The 17,774-nt window shown below is 45.9% G+C and overlaps 1 protein-coding gene across 4 annotated transcripts in view; it reads left to right on the top strand.

Moving 5' to 3' along the window:
- GPN1 (GPN-loop GTPase 1) overlaps window positions 1-17,774 on the top strand; it is a 95,526-nt gene that overhangs the window by 23,985 nt on the left and 53,767 nt on the right. For all 4 annotated transcript variants that reach the window (XR_012899290.2, XM_075916266.2, XM_075916265.2 and 1 more), the window contains exons 5-8: window positions 1,045-1,082; window positions 2,081-2,159; window positions 2,260-2,354; window positions 14,404-14,449. Coding sequence is in view for 3 of the 4 variants with exons in the window: in XM_075916266.2 (XP_075772381.1) it covers window positions 1,045-1,082; window positions 2,081-2,159; window positions 2,260-2,354; window positions 14,404-14,449 (258 nt within the window). In the remaining variant the exon portion in view is untranslated. The remainder of the gene's footprint in view (window positions 1-1,044; window positions 1,083-2,080; window positions 2,160-2,259; window positions 2,355-14,403; window positions 14,450-17,774) is intronic.

The raw sequence follows: 17,774 nt of genomic DNA, 5'->3' as shown, positions 1-17,774 counted from the left end.
GTGAGGAGAGGTTGATACATTTGGGCTTCGTCTACAGAAGAGAAGAGTGAGGGGGGATTTGATAGCAGCCTTCAGCTACCTGAAGAGTGATCTCAAGAGGATGGAGAGAGGCTGTTCTCAGTGGTGACAGATGGCAGAATGAGGAGTAAAGGGCTCAAGTTGCGGTGTGGGAGGTCTCGGTTAGATATTAGGGGGGAAATGTTCCCTAGGAGGGTGGTGAAGCACTGGCAATGGGTTCCCTAGTGAGGTGGTGGAATCTCCATCCCTAGAGGTTTTTAAGTCCTGCTTGACTAGCCCCTGCTTGACTAGAGGGACACAGGGGGAAGAGAAGGGCATGTGCAGGGGTCAAGGACGATGGGGCGGGGGGGCAGGTCCCTAAAGGACTGAGGGGAGTGAGAAGGGCAGGAGCCAGGACAGCAGAAGAGGTTGAGGAGTGGGGAGCAGCAGTTACCAGGGGAGCAGATGAGGAGAGGGGAAGAGGTATGTCAGTAGAGGGAAAAGGGAGAGGTTTATAAGAAATTCATTAATAACTTGGGTGCCACAGTGGCACATCCAAAGAAGCTCAGGTGAACTCAATACTGGTGCACAAGAAAAAACTCACTCTGCTCATGGGTGGAAAATCTTAGAGGGAGCACTGGTGTTGGTGGGGAGGCTGCAGATCCCACAGCTGGTGTGCCTGTGAGCATTTGCAGGGCTGCTACTGGAGCTTGTGGGGCTGCTGCAGCAATGCCAGGTAGCTGGGTAGAGGAGTTTAGTGGAGAGGCTGGTGCTGTCCCTCTTCCCCCTCCCCCCCCAGAACCTTCCCTAGTCCAGAAATCTCCCTTGCCTGGGACCGGTCAGATTCCAACTTGTATATGCAATGACTGAGTACTTATCCATTTTCTCAACAGTTAATTTCTGTAGCTTTTTTAATGTACACATTACTTGGTGTACGTACATAGTAAACTTAATATGATGTTAAAGCATATCTCTTAATAAATAATATAATCTTTGCTTTGTAATGGATCTGAATAAAAGGCCTATTACGGATTTCTTTCCAATCAGGTGATGAAGTTTATTGAAAAACGACAGAACACATCCCAGTGAGTAAATTCCAAAATAATACACTATTTCTCTGTAGGAAAGCTACTTGGGGAAGCTGCAATACAGGGTCTTTACTTGAGCAAAGCTGTCTGAAATTACTAGTCTTGTGCTGGGAAAGAATCTCCTATCCATGGAAAAGAATTATTTGCCACTTAGGTGATGGTGCTTGAGAAGAGCTACAGCTTGAAGCAGAACCACAACCTTCCAGTAACCAGAGTGCAGAAACACATTTCTAAAACAAGACTGGTAATTTTATCCCCTCCTCCCCAAGGTTGCCAAGAAAGGAAGGAAAAAGTTCAGTGCCGCCTGCTTGTTGATTTTCCTGTAGCCTCAATATTGATAATATCTAAACAAAAGACTTGGAATTTGATGGATACAGGCTGTCCTCGCTATAAGTCCAAGATACATTCCAAAAAAGTTGGACTTCTAGCGAAACAACTTAAAGCAGGGAATCTTTTTTCCTATAGCTGACTTCCATATGCGCAAATTGGATTTTTGTGTGTGTGCAACTTAAGAGTGGGGAATGGGAGGATTTCTATAAACACATGAGTTCCTACAAGCATCAGCAATTTTTTTTTTAAGTATATTGGGGCGACTTATAGCAGGGATGTGCTGTACTTAAAGCATAGTCTTTTGTGATACAGCCTCATTAATAACAGTTTGAAGTTGTTACAGAATGAGTCTGCTGATTTTATGAATTGTATTAATATAACTTTGTAAAGCACCATTGTAATATGTGATGTGTAAACCCAGGGAATCAGTTTTTGTTCTAAAGAGCTTAAAAGTAATGTGCAAAGAACAGTAATGATGACCTTTTGCTAGCACCTTCAGTGAAGGAGATCTTCAGGTTCTTTCTTAAGTCTTGGAACACTTTTGGAGAAAATTGAGCTGTAACATAAATTCACAAGGTCTGCCTGTTCTCATCTTAGGCTAATCACCAGGACATTGTGCTTTTGACTAATTGTTCCTTTGTTTGTGGGGGTTGCTTATTTCACAGATATGTTCTTATTGATACACCAGGACAGATTGAGGTGTTCACCTGGTCAGCATCAGGCACTATTATCACCGAGGCACTGGTAAGTGTTTTTTGCACAACATGCAAGTGAGAGTGACTGAGGTAAGTGGTTGCAGAATGGCATGTTTTATTCAGCTAAAACTTGTTTTAATCTATTTCAGGCTTCTACTTTTCCTTCAATTGTTGTTTATGTGATGGATACATCTCGCAGCACCAGCCCTATCACCTTTATGTCTAACATGTTGTATGCTTGCAGGTAAGAAACTTTGGGTTCAGAAATCAAATCTACATATACTTTCAAAAATGTACATACTTTTCTTATCCTCTCAGAGAAATGAGGGAACCCACATCATCTTGAAAAGATATCAAAATTGGAACAAAGTTACTGGCTTTGACCATTCTTGTCTCACTCACAATATTCTTTCCCAAAGAAAACAGTGCAACACTGACATTCAATTATTCTTCTCAACCAAGATCTCTGAAAACTCTGACAAGCAGCTGTTCCTCCCCACTCTGGGAAGAGGGGATTAGCACATAAGGAGCATAAATCAGGCAATTTGTGGTGCACCAGAAGTGCTGGGAGGGAGGGATATGAGAGGATTATTGGGTAGTTCTGAGGTCTACAATTGGCTCTTAGGACTCCTTGGGCCTGAATTGCACAGACTTGGAATAGTCATGAGAATGATTAAGGGATGTTTTCTAGCCCTTTATAGTGACAGACTTAAAGAGCTCAATTTATTTAACCAAGAGAAGGTTAAGAAGTTATTTGATTACCGTATATACTCGAGTATAAGCCGACCCGAATATAAGCCGAGGCACCTAATTTTACCACAAAGAACTGGGAAAAAATATTGACTCGAGTATAAGCCTAGGGTAGGAAATGAGGCAGCTACTGGTAAATGTAAAAAATGAAGATAGATACCAATAAAATTACATGAATATTTATTTCAAAGAAAAACAATAACCTAGCTCTGTAAGTGGAAAAGGGGATCAACAAAAACAATATCATAGAATAGAATCATAGAATAATAGGACTGGAAGGGACCTCAAGAGGTCATCGAGTCCAGTCCCCCGCCTTCAAGGCAGGACCAAGCTCCGTCTACACCATCCCTGACAGATGTCTATCTAACCTGTTCTTAAATATCTCCAGAGAGGGAGATTCCACCACCTCCCTTGGCAATTTATTCCAATATTTGACCACCCTGACAGTTAGGAATTTTTTCCTAATGTCCAATCTAAACCTCCCCTGCTGCACTTTAAACCCATTACTCCTTGTCCTGTCCTCAGAAACCAAGAGGAACAAATTTTCTCCTTCCTCCTTGTGACACCCTTTTAGATATTTGAAAACCGCTATCATGTCCCCCCCTTAATCTTCTTTTTTCCAAACTAAACAAGCCCAGTTCATGAAGCCTGGCTTCATAGGTCATGTTCTCTAGACCTTTAATCATTCTTGTCGCTCTTCTCTGTACCCTTTCCAATTTCTCCACATCTTTCTTGAAATGTGGCGCCCAGAACTGGACACAGTACTCCAGCTGAGGCCTAACTAGTGCAGAGTAGAGCGGCAGAATGACTTCACGAGTTTTGCTTACAACACACCTGTTGATACAACCTAAAATCATATTTGCTTTTTTTGCAACAGCATCACACTGTTGACTCATATTCAACTTGTGGTCCACTATGACCCCTAGATCCCTTTCCGCCATGCTCCTTCCTAGACAGTCGCTTCCCATCTTGTATGTATGGAACTGATTGTTCCTTCCTAAGTGGAGCACTTTGCATTTCTCTTTATTAAACCTCATCCTGTTTACCTCTGACCATTTCTCTAACTTGCTACGGTCATTTTGAATTATGTCCCTATCCTCCAAAGAAGTTGCAACCCCACCCAGTTTGGTATCAACTGCAAACTTAATAAGCGTACTCTCTATCCCAATATCTACATCATTGATGAAGATATTGAACAGTACGGGTCCCAAAACAGACCCTTGAGGAACTCCACTTGCTATCCCTTTCCGGCAGGATTTAGAACCATTAACAACAACTCTCTGACTACTGTTATCCAGCCAATTATGCACCCACCTTATCGTGAACCTATCTAAGTTATATTTGCCTAGTTTATCAATAAGAATATCATGCGAGACCGTATCAAATGCCTTACTAAAGTCTAGGTATATGACATCCACCGCTTCTCCCTTATCCACAAGGCTCGTTATCTTATCAAAGAAAGCTATCAGATTAGTTTGGCATGACTTGTTCTTCACAAACCCATGCTGGCTATTCCCTATCACTTTATTACCTTCCAAGTGTTTGCATATGATTTCCTTAATTACCTGCTCCATTATCTTCCCTGGGACAGACGTTAAACTGACCGGTTAAACCACCACGATTTCAACAGCTTCCACCCCACCATCGACCTCAGCCTGGACCAGTCTACGCAAGAGATCCACTTCCTGGACACCATGGTGCAGATAAGTTACGGTCACATAAACAGCACTCTGTACCAAAAACCTACCGACTTATGCCCGCCTTCATGCCTCCAGCTTCCATCCCGGACACACCACCCGATCCATTGTCTACAGCCAAGCACTAAGGTACAACCACATTTGCTCCAACCCCTCAGACAGAGACCAACACCTACAAGATCTTTACCAAGCATTCTTAAAACTACAATACCCGCACGAGGAAGTGAGAAAACAGATTAACAGAGCCAGACATGTACCCAGAAGCTTCCTACTACAAGACAAGCCTGAGAGAGAAACCAACAAAACACCACTGGCCATCACCTACAGCCTTCAGCTAAAACCTCTTCAGCGCATCATCAGTGATCTACAACCCATCCTGAACAATGATCCCTCACTTTCACAGGCCTTCGGAGGCAGGCCAGTCCTCACCCACAGACAACCTGCCAACCTGAAGCAAATTCTCACCAGCAACTATACACTGCACCACAGTAACTCTAACTCAGGAACCAATCCATGCAACAAACTTCAGTGCCAGCTCTGCCCACATATCTACACCAGCGACACCATCACAGGACCTAACCAGATCAGCCACACCATCACTGATTCATTCACCTGCACATCTACTAATGTAATATATGCCACCATGTGCTAGCAATGCCCCTCTGCTTTATACATCGGCCAAATTGGACAGTTAGATGTCTCCAAGTCACCAGGACCTGATGAAATGCATCCTAGAATACTCAATGAGCTGATAGAGGAGGTATATGAGCCTTTAGCTATCATCTATGAAAAATCATGGAAGACAGGACAGATTCCAGAAGACGGGAAAAGGGCAAATATAGTGCTCATCTATTAAAAGGGAAATAAGACCAACCCAGGAAGCTACAGACCAGTCAGTTTAACTTCTGTGCCAGGAAAGATAATGGAGCAAGTAATTAAGGAATTCATCTGCAAACACTTGGAAGATAATAAAGTGATAGGTAACAGCCAGCATGGCTTTGTAAGGAACAAATCTTGTCAAACCAATCTGATAGCTTTCTTGATAAGATAACGAATCTTGTGGATAGGAGAGAAGTGGTGGATGTGGAATATCTAGACTTTAGTAAGGCATTTGATACGGTCTCGCCTGATCTTCTTATCAGTAAACTAGGCAAATACAACTTAGATAGGGCTACTGTAAGGTGAGTGCGTAACTGGCTGGATAACCATTCTGGGAGAGTAGTTATTAACTGTTCACAATCTTACTGGAAGGGCATAACAAGTGGGGTTCCACAGGGGTCTGTTTTGGGACCGGTTCTGTTCAATAACTTATCAACGATTTAGATATCGGTATAGAGAGTACACTTATGAAGTTTGAAGATGATACCAAGGTGGGAGGGGTTGCAACTACAGTAAAACTTGTGTTATCCGACATGCCTGAGGATTAGGGCGTGCCAGTAACCTAAAAATTCTGGTTATCTGAGGGATGGAGGAGGGCGGGAACCATGTGGGGCCTATGGCGGAGGGGAGGGGGGTACAGGAGCCATGCGGAGGCTGGGATGTGGTCTGCTTAAGGGGGGCCACGAGCTGCGGGTGGAAGGAAGGGGAGGATGCGGCCTGGTGAGGGGGGTGGAAGCTGGAAGGCAGAGATGGCGGGGGAGCTGGCCTGCCTGGGGTACCAGGAGCCGTTGGGGGGGAGAGGAGAAACCTGGCCTGCTGGGGGTGCTAGGAGCCGTGGGGGGAGCGTAGATGCTTTGTTTGTCTTCTGAGTGATGTCCCTGTGGGTGCTCCGCTGTAGGTGCTGGGCTTGCCCCAGCACCGCAGGATGGAGATGTTCAGAGCTGTACCTGACTAGACCATGCATGCGTGGCAGGGCGTCTTGTGGTGTTGGTAGTCTTCCGTGCTGTGCGGTCCGGTCCCAACTTGTTCCTCTTCAACCGCCTCAGGCTGCAGATGGAGCACATCTTCTCTCTTCGTTATCCACTGTTTGTAAGACAAAACTGTTAAATTTTTCAACTGACCCTTAGTTAATACCTGTTCCCGTTACGTTTTCTTTTCCTTTTAAAAAAAAAAATTCTCTTCATAATAGCTTGTTCGAACTCTTCTACAGCTAAGTTTCTGTTTTCCCCTTACCCAGTTACCTGTTGTTGTATATACTTAAAAAAAAAAAAAAAAAACCCTTGGAGAAAAGAAGTTTTTCATTGTCGGCTAAAATGCCTGGGTCCCCGGGTTTCAAAAAATGCTCCCTATGGTGTGACACCATGCCGGCGTGTATCCGCTGTCTGGGAGAAAGCCATGTGCCGCAGAAATGCATGTATTGCTCTAAGCTAACGGCAAGGGCTTGCCGCGACTCTGAAATATGGCTAAGGATGATTTTATTTGACAGAGCTCTTCAGCCCCAGGGGATCATCATTGCCGCCAAGCACAAGTCAACAGCCACAAAAGAGGAGTGCCTCCTCACCAACGCGGCCACCTCCAAAGAAGTCCAAGCCATCCCCAGCCAGATCGCTTCCCTTGACCTCTCAGGGCAAGCCTAGCTCAGGAATGAAGTCAGCTGCTTCGTCCACCAGTGCTTGACCTTCCTCTAAAGTTCCCAAAAAGGCAGAATTGGCTAGAACATTGGGCCACTTAGCTGCTGCTTCCACAACGGCGGCACTGATAGTTTCGGCACCACAGCCATCAGCACCGTCCGCAGCGATGGAACCGCAAACAGTCGGCACTGACCAGTGCCCTTCTGGCACCAGAGCTGGACTCAGCACCGACTTGGGCATGGGAGCTCACGGAACCAGCCCCAGCATGAGACCACACGGTACAATCTACAGCACGGAACCATGAACTGCTAAGTCCTCCACGGCACCGTCCGCATGTGGCTGTGATGCGGAACGGAGACGAGATGCACCGTCTTGACCTCATTACCACACGGCCCCCCCTCGGTGCCAGAAAATACAGCACCGGCTTCGGCATGCCCGGCACCCTCAGCACCGGCAACATCAGCACCAGCTAATGCGCAGGCGAAGACTCATCACCTTCCTAGCTCATCACTGCCTTTAGCATTCTCGCCAGCTCCATCTCTCTCTCTCCACCATCACAATCTAGCAGGAGATCTCCATGGCTTTCCCGGAGATATGCAGCACCAGATAGGAATGGTGATGGTAGCCCAACTCCTCCAAGGGCTGCCAGAAGAGAGACTCATTGATTCTCTGCGTCTCCATCACCTCTTCCCATACAATCTTATTCTCCATCACTTCATTCTTGGAGATCCTATTCCAGACATGATTAGCCCAGCTACCACCCCTATAGGCGCTCTCCGTCACGGTCCTCATACTGTCATTGGGACTGCTATGACGATTATCGACATTGCAGGGACTACTCACCTTGTTACCATCGTTCCCGCTATTCGCCCATATCCCCACCAAGATCCATGACCAGATATTCATCCTCCAGGTACTCTCCACTCTCGGCTCCTGCATTCTCAGAACAAAACCCATCTCCTGCCTATCCTCCCCCTTCTGACCAGGGTGAGATGCAATCGAATACGGCGGATGCACAGCCACCAGAGGTATCCCCAACGGATCAGTCTTCCTCACCGGATAAGGCTGTTATACCTGGTGATGTTTCTCCACCAGATGATGAGGCAATTTCAAGGCCTTTTTAAAAGAGTTGTGGCATCACAACAAATACAATTATAAGAAATTAAAGAAAAACAGCTTCGCCTGTTAAAAAAAATTTACAAACAACCCAGAGCGCCATACTAGCTATACCTCTGGATAAGGCAGTATTAGAGATGGCCAATGAATTATGGCAGACACCTGCTTTGGCCCTCCCAACTAACAAGCGCACCAATAAGAAGTACTTTGTCCCCTCCCCCGGAGCTCTAAGTTCTTGTTTTCTCACCCCCAACCCAACTCCCTTGTGGTTGATGTGGCCCATCAGAGGGCAAAGGCACCTCAATATAAAACTAATGCATCTGACAAGGAGGTGAAAAGACTTGATTTATTTGGTAGAAGGGTCTACACTTCTTCGACTCTATACTCCTAAGGATAGCTAATTACCTTGCTCACCTATCCAACCATAATTTTGATAATTGTACTAAATTGACTCCATTAATGGAAGCATTGCCAGAGTCCAAAAGGCCACTACTTAAATCCATCGTCCAGGAGGGTTACGCATCTACGCGGGCAAGTCTGCAAACAGTGATGGATGTTGCTGACGCTGCAGCTTGAACCACCGCTACTGCTGTGGTTATGAGAAGGGCCTCTTTCCTGAAGTCAGCTGGAGTTCCTAGAGAGTTACAAACAAAAGTAGAGGACTTCCCTTTGATAAAGACAAATTATTTGGTGAACAGACAGATTCTGTGCTACATTCCAGTAAGGTCTCTAGAACAACACTGAGATTACTAAGAATGTACACCCCACCATTCAGAAGAAGACTTACTCCATTTCAAAGAAGTTATGATTACTTTCACACCAGACAGCAGTGGCAGCATCAGCCACGACAATTTGATCAACCTCGACACCCCCAACATCAGAGACCTCTGAGACACAGGAATCCGGCCAACCGTGCGCAAACTCAAATCAGGTAACAAGCAGCACGTTTGACATGTTGGTCGAGAGCAGGCAGACAACCCCACAAAACTTCCATATGTTTCACCACCGGCTGAGGCCTTTCTACCATAAATGGCTCAACATTACCACTAACAGATGGGTTCTGGAAATAATCCAGTCAGGATACGCCATCCCATTCCTATCTCTCCCTCCCACAAATCCACCATCCCGTCCCTTTTCAGGGACCCATTTCACAAGGACTTATTACACACCGAGATTACTCACCTACTGCGTATTGGTGCCACCGAAAGGGTTCCTCCTCAGTTCCAAGGGAGAGGGTTCTACGCCCGCTACTTTCTGGTTCAAAAGAAAACTGGTGGATGGAGACCTATATTGGACCTCCGACAACTAAACAAATACCTCCACAAGCAATACTTCAAGATAGTGACCTTGGCTTCCATACTTCCCACTCCTGGAGCAGGGCGATTGGTTTGCTGCTGTCGACCTCAAGGATGCTTATTTTCACGTAACAATTCATCCCACCTACAGGAAATTTCTAGGATTCACAGTTGGTACAGATCACTTTCAGTACCAAGTCTTGCCCTTCAGCCTTGCATCAGCGCCCAGGGTCTTCACAAAGACATTAGCAATGGTTGCTGCACATCTTCGACGCAAGGGGGTGATAATAAACCCTTACCCAGGCAATTGCCTTCTGAAAGCAGGCTCGTCGACGGAAGCATCAGAAATGCTGCAAGTTACAATCAAAACCTTCCTTCTCTTAGGCTTCCTTATCAACAATGACAAATTCATTCTTCATTCAACCCAAAATAGAGAATTCATAGGAGCTTGTCTGGACTCCATTTCATCAAGAGCTTACCTGCCTACCGACAGATTTCAAGCAATACAGACACTGCTGGATGAGCTCCTCTTCAAGTGATCCGTTCAGGTTATAACAGTGCTCAAGCTGATGAGCCATATGGCCTCTATGACATACATTGTACCCCATGCCAGATTATACTTTTGGCCACTACAGCATTGGTTTCTAAAGGTCTACAATCTGATAAGGCACAGTGTGCACAGAACAGTGACTATGCCCGATACAGTCAAAGCTTCTCTCCCCTGGTGGACCAGAGACAACAGCTTGCTCTCTGGTACCCCGTTTTGCCAGCCCCAACCTCATTACCACATAACTACAGATGTGTCTCTTATCGGCTGGGGGTCCATATGGGCAATCTTTCCATTCAAGGCCTCTGGTCTCCGCAGGAGTCTGCTGCACATAAATCTCCTAGAGCTCAGAACCGTCGCCAACACCTGCAGACATTTTTATGCACACCTCCGCAATTCTACGGTCACTGTCTTCACAGACAACATAGCGACTATGTACTACATAAATCATCAAAGCAGTGCGCGATCCCACTCGCTCTGCACAGAGTCAACTCGATTATGGAATTGGTGCATTGCCAATGGCATAGCCCTTGTGGCATCCTACTTACCTGGCATCACCAACACAATAGCGGATTCCCTCAGCAGGAATTTTGCAACAGACCACGAATAGGAGATTCTCCAAGGAGTCCTTCATTCCATATTTCAGTGATAGTGCACTCCTCAAGTAGACTGGTTCGCCACCAATACCAACAAAAAGTGTCGTTGCTATGGCTCCAGAGCTGGTCTCGGCCCCAATTCTCTGGGGGACACCTTCCTACATGACTGGGGGGGGTCCCTTCATGCACGCTTTTCCGCCTATGCTTCTTATCTCCAAAGTCCTTCAAAGGATCAAAATAGACAAAGCTACCGTGATATTAATAGCACCCACATGGGCATGCTAACATTGATATCCACTTCTCCTACGACTAGTGCAATATCCTCCATACCATCTCCTGTTAATTCCAAACCTCCTCACTCAGGAGCAAGGCTCTCTTCTGCATCCACAGTTACACTCCCTACACCTTACAGAATAGTACCTAGTTGGCTAAACTCTCCTGAAACCTTTTGCTCTGACCAAGTAATGAACGTTCTCGTTCACAGCAGAAAGCACAACACGCAATTTACTTACCTTGCAAAGTGGACACAATTTACTTCTTGGTGCTCTCAGCGACGTATGGATCCTCAGACAGCTCTTATCCATGTTATCCTGGACTATATAATGCACCTGAAACAGAGTGGACTTGCCTTAGCATCTCTTAGAGTTCATCTCACAGCACTCATAGCCTTTTGGCACTCGATTGATGGCGTGTTAGTGTGTGCCCACCCTTTCACTAAGATTCCTGAAGGGCCTAATGAACATAGATCCACCCACACGGGCTCCCCCTCCTTTGTGGAATCTAGACTTGGTCCTTTGGGCTCTTACAGCACCACCCTTTGAGCCTCTAGCTACGATTTCTCTTCAGACTCTCACGATGAAGTTGGTCTTCCTCATAGCCATCATCTCTGCGCGATAAGAGTTCAGCTCTGATGACAGTACCTCCATATACCATCTTCAACAGAGACAGTGTGATGCTCAGACATCAGCCAGCGTTCATCCCTAAGGTGTCCTCAGAATTCTACCTTGATGAACCAGTGGTGCTATCCGCTTTCTTCCCGAAACCTCATGCATCGTCATGTGAGACTCTTCCACATGCTTGACATCCGTAGGGACCTAGCCTTTTACATAGAACGCACAAAGACCCTTAGGAAAATGGATAGATTAATAATCTTCCTTGCTGAACGCTCTAAAGGGGAGCCCTTACCTTCATAGCATATTTCCATCATTATTGTTTCCTGCATCACCCAGTGCTATGCTGCACTAAGTGTGCCACTCCCACAGTGCCCTAGAGCCCACTCTACAAGGGCAGTAGCTACCTCCACCGCTTTCTTAAAGGGTGTCTTTCTGATATTTTTAGGACAACCACTTGGGCTTCTCACGGCATGTTTGTCAAATACTATGCCATTCAGTGCAGGTGGCTTCTGGATACTTCCGTGGCATCTGCTGTCCTTTCTTCCATTAATAAATAGTAGCCTCAGATTCTCCTCCCCCCCCCCCCACCTTTCCTTTCCACGGGTGGGTACTGCTACTCAGTCACCTACAGTGGAATACCCAAGGGGACATCACTCGAGGAAGAAAGCAAAGTTACTCACCTCGGTGCAGTAACTCGTTCTTTGAGATGTGTGTCCCCGTGGGTGCTCCACTACCCACCTGCCTCCCCGCTTCAGTCTTTCTCTTTATTGCAGATCCTGAGGCGGGTCAGAGGAACCGGTTGGGACTGGCTCGCGCAGCGTGTCAAACTGCGAATGCCATGAGACACCCTGCCACGCATGCGCGTTCTGGTCAGGTACAGCTTTGAATATCTCTGTTCTGCGGTGCCGGGGCAAGCCCAGCACCTACAGTGGAGCACTCATGGGAACACACATCTCAAAGAATGACAGTTACTGCACCGAGGTGAGTAACTTCATTTTCTGGCTGCTGTTCGCCCTTGCATGCTCGTCTGAGGAACACTTAAAGGGCCAGTTTCCTTTTTGCTTTTCCCGGCATCTCAAATTTTCCTGTTTCTACAGTTTTCCGGATGCTTAAGTTCCGGATAGCGCAGGTTTTATTGTATTTTGGAGGATAGGGTTATGACAGGGAGGTCCCGCCCCACACTCAAGCCCAGGGAAACCACCTGGCACAGGGGGCGGAGAGAGCCCCACCCACGCAGCCCTACTGGGTACGCTTCCAGGGGAGCCAAGGTATAAAAGGCTGCAGGCCTGCTCAGAAAGGGCAGACCTAGTGCCCAACCTCCCAAGTCGCAGACCGGACTGCCAGAGAGGGAGTCGCCAGGCCCACTGAATGCGCCGCTGCCAGGCCCAAGCCGGGCTCGACCCCAACGACAGAGCCGCCAGCCAACCCCCCGTGACCCAGGCACTGGACTGGCCACTGCAAACCCTGACGCTGACTTGGGAAGTACCGTTACCGCCACCTGACTCGTGCCAACAGGTGGGACCACGACGGGCCGGGGGAAGGGGGTAGGAAGCGACCCAGGGCAGGGAGCTGGAAAAGCCCCCGAGGGCTCGGCGCATTGCGGGGAGGACCCCCCGCCAAGCCAGTGGTGGGAGCCGCGTGCCACTGATAGGGCCCTGGGTTGGGGCCCAGTGGAGAGAGAGGGCCTGGGGCCCCCTATCCCTCCTGCCCTGGACCCCGGCGAGTGGGGGTCGGCTGAAGGACTAGGCCTTAGAGCCTGTGTACAAAGGACTAGGCCGGGAGGTCGTATTTCCCCTAATACAGGGGCAGCATACTGTGAGACTAGGCCAGTGGGCCGTATTTCCCCTAATAAAGGGGCATCGTACTTTGAGACTAGGCCCGAGTGGTCTAAACTATGCCCCAGACTTGGGCGGCACCTGCCCTGGACTTGGGCGGCACCCCCCCGAGGAGGGGTGGGGGGGGCTGCCCCCAGACAAGGGTCATAATTCAAAATGATCAGGACAAACTGAAGAAATGGTCTGAGGTAAATAGGATGCAGTTTAATAAGGACAAATGCAAAGTACTCCACTTTGTGTGAAACTGATTGTTCCTTCCTTACAGAATGGGAAGTAACTGTCTAGGAAGGAGTACTGCAGAAAGGGATCAAGGGGTTACAGTGGACCACAAGCTAAATGAGTCAGTGTGACACTGTTGCAAAAACATCAAACATGATTCTGGGATGCATTAACAGGAGTGTTGTGAGCAAGACACGAGAAATCATTCTTCCGCTCTGTTCTGTGCTGAGTAGACCTCAGTTGGAGTATTGTGTCCAGTTCTGGGCACCACATTTCAAGAAAGGTGTGGAGAAATTGGAGAAGGTCCAGAGAAGAGCAACAAAAAATGATTAAAGGTCTAGAAAACATGAGCTATGAAGGAAGACTGAAAGAATTGGGCTTGTTTAGTATGGAAAGTAGAGAGACTGAGAGGGGGCATGTTATCTATTTTCAGGTATCTAAAAGGTAACAAAGAGGAGGGAAAAAATCGTTCTCCTTGGCCTCTTAGGATAAGACAAGAAGCAATGTGCTTAAACTGCAGCAAGGGAGGTTTAGGTTGGACATTAGGGAAAAGCTTCTTAACTGTGTCAGGATAGTTAAACACTGGAATAAGTTACTTAGGGAGGTTGTGGGATCTCCATCTCTGGAGATTTTTAAGAGTAGATTAGATAAATGTTTATCAGGAGTGGTCTAGATGCTACTGGGTCCTGCTGTGAGGGCAGGGGACTGGACTCAATGACCTATCAAGGTCCCTTCAAGTTCTAGTGTTCTATGATTCAAGTCTATCTGCTTCATGCTTTGTTAAAAAGATATTAATCTGTCTTTTTTCTGACTGCTTCTCCTTCTCTCCTTTCAGTATCCTGTACAAAACGAAACTACCTTTCATTCTGGCCATGAATAAGGTAAGTGGAATCTAGTGTCAATGTCCAAGTGACTAAGTTACCTTTTTATACATTTTATCTAAACACGAATTATTTGCGTTCAATACAGGGGTAATTGGGTGAACCTCTGTGGCCTGTGTTATACAGAAAGTCAGAGTAGATAATGGTTGTTTCTGTTCTGAAGGGAGACCACCACAATTGAGGTTATGGATTTCAGGAAGGCAGATTTTGATAAGCTCAGAGAACTTGTAGGTAAGGTCCCATGGGAAGCAAGACTGAAGGGAAAAACAACTGAGGAGAGTTGGAAGTATTTCAAAGGGACGTTGTTAAGGGCCCAAAAGCAAACAATTCCGCTGTGTAGGAAAGATAGAAAATATGGCAAAAGACCAGCTTGGCTTAACAAGGAGATCTTGCATGATCTCAAAATAAAAAAGGAGTCATATAAAAAATGGAAACTAGGACAACTAACAAAGGAGGAATATAGGCAAGCAACACGGGAATGCAGGGGCAAGATTAGAAAGGCAAAGGCACAAAATGAGATCAAACTAGCTACAGGCATAAAGGGAAACAAGAAGACCTTTTATAAATACATTAAAAGCAAGAGGAAGACCAAGGACAGGGTAGGCCCACTGCTTAGCGAGGAGGGAGAAGCAGTAACAGGGAACTTGGAAATGGCGGAGATGCTCAATGACTTCTTTGTTTCGGTCTTCACCGAGAAGTCTGGAGGTGTGCCTAACGTAGTGAATACAAGCAGAGAGAGGGTAAGTTTAGAAGATAGGATACACAAAGAACAAGTTAAAAATCACTTAGGAAAGTTAGATGTCAGCAAGTCACCAGGTCCTGATGAAATGCATCCCAGGATACTCAAGGAGCTGATAGAGGAGGTATCTGAGCCTTTAGCTATGATCTTTGAAAAATCATGGCAGACAGGGGAGATTCCAGAAGACTGGAAAAGGGCAAATATTGTGCCCATCTATAAAAAGGGGAATAAGAACAACCCAGGAAATTATAGACCGGTCAGTTTAACGTCTGTCCCAGGGAAGATAATGGAGCAGGTAATTAAGGAAATCGTATGCAAACACTTGGAAAGTAATAATGTGATAGGGAATAGCCAGCATGGGTTTGTGAAGAACAAGTCATGCCAAACTAATCTGATAGCTTTCTTTGAAAAGATAACGAGCCTTGTGGATAAGGGAGAAGCGGTGGATGTCATATACCTAGACTTTAGTAAGGCATTTGATACGGTCTCGCATGATATTCTTATTGATAAACTAGGCAAATATAACTTAGATAGGGCCACGATAAGGTGGGTGCATAATTGGCTGGATAACCGTAGTCAGAGAGTTGTTGTTAACGGTTCTAAATCCTGCTGGAAAGGGATAACAAGTGGAGTTCCTCAAGGGTCTGTTTTGGGACCCGTACTATTCAATATCTTCATCAATGATGTAGATATTGGGATAGAGAGTACTCTTATTAAGTTTGCAGATGATACCAAACTGGGTGGGGTTGCAACTTCTTTGGAGGATAGGGACATAATTCAAAATGACCTTAGCAAGTTAGAGAAATGGTCAGAGGTAAACAGGATGAGGTTTAATAAGGAGAAATGCAGAGTGCTCCACTTAGGAAGGAGCAATCAGTTCCATACATACAAGATGGGAAGCGACTGTCTAGGAAGGAGCATGGCGGAAAGGGATCTAGGGGTCATAGTGGACCACAAGTTGAATATGAGTCAACAGTGTGATGCTGTTGCAAAAAAAGCAAATATGATTCTAGGTTGTATCAACAGGTGTGTTGTAAGCAAAACTCGTGAAGTCATTCTGCCGCTCTATTCTGCACTAGTTAGGCCTCAGCTGGAGTACTGTGTCCAGTTCTGGGCGCCACATTTCAAGAAAGATGTGGAGAAATTGGAAAGGGTACAGAGAAGAGCGACAAGAATGATTAAAGGTTTAGAGAACATGACCTATGAAGCCAGGCTTCATGAACTGGGCTTGTTTAGTTTGGAAAAAAGAAGATTAAGGGGGGACATGATAGCGGTTTTCAAATATCTAAAAGGGTGTCACAAGGAGGAAGGCGAAAATTTGTTCCTCTTGGTTTCTGAGGACAGGACAAGGAGTAATGGGCTTAAAGTGCAGCAGGGGAGGTTTAGATTGGACATTAGGAAAAAATTCCTAACTGTCAGGGTGGTCAAATATTGGAATAAATTGCCAAGGGAGGTGGTGGAATCTCCCTCTCTGGAGATATTTAAGAACAGGTTAGATAGACATCTGTCAGGGATGGTGTAGACGGAGCTTGGTCCTGCCTTGAGGGCGGGGGGCTGGACTCGATGACCTCTCGAGGTCCCTTCCAGTCCTATTATTCTATGATTCTATGAAGGAAAAAACCCTCTTTGAATAGGAGGCTTATTGCTGATGTAGAAAAGAAAGTCAGTTAAGCTTGGCTGTAAGGTAACTGATAGATATGATTAAATCTAGGTAAGTGACAGCATTTCAAGTTGGTAATCCATTAAATATTTTTGAAGGATGCTAGTTATGTCATCCTATCTGGTATCTCAACACAGGAGTTGAACTGAGTGGAATAGAAGAGTTTTGCTCTCCAGGAAATTCTCTCGAAACTGGATAAATTGCTAGATTCCTTCCTTTTCCTCTTTCTCATACCAAAGTGTTAAACTTTCTGTGATGCCTCAGTCTAGAGATGTTATTTTGTGGGGTCCTTTCCGGATGCTAAGTTTTGTAAAAGCATGTATGCAACTTAGAACACTATACTCCTAAATCACTTAAGGATCTTTTAAAAAAAAAATTCTCACAGAGGTTTGAATCTAAATATAAGATGAGGCACAATAGGTAAAAGTTTGACAGGCAATAATAGGGAGAAGGGAATTCAGGGCCAGGGTAACACTGCTAAGACTCTTCAGCTACAGAGGTAGCTAGTGCACAACATGATTTTTTTTAATTCAGTTCTGCCTTTAAAAATACCCTTTAAAACTGTCTGTTGCTGCTTTTTTGTTACGAACATACTTGTGTGTCCCTACACATAAGTGATCACCCCCATTTCTGTTCTCCCAGTGCCCTTTCCAGAGTTTACAGTGTGCCATCTCCCAGAAGACAGCTTTTCCTTTTTAAAAAAAAAAAAATCAGAGCTTTTGAAGTACTGAGATTATTTGCCTCTACTGCTCCTTCTCACTGCGCTGGACCTGCCAGACAGAACGTATCCTTTCAGCTAGACATGTAGTTCAATTCCATATCTACCCCCATAGTCCTGCTCTATCCTGATGAATTAGAGAGACTTTTCTAAACCTACCACTTCTCAATAATGGGCTGAGTTTCCTTGCCCAACAGAAAAAGTACAA

Source organism: Pelodiscus sinensis, chromosome 3 (genome assembly GCF_052426305.1).
Source record: "Pelodiscus sinensis isolate ZL-2025 chromosome 3, ASM5242630v1, whole genome shotgun sequence".
NCBI lineage: Eukaryota > Metazoa > Chordata > Testudines > Trionychidae > Pelodiscus > Pelodiscus sinensis.
This window is presented reverse-complemented; position numbering and strand designations above follow the sequence as displayed.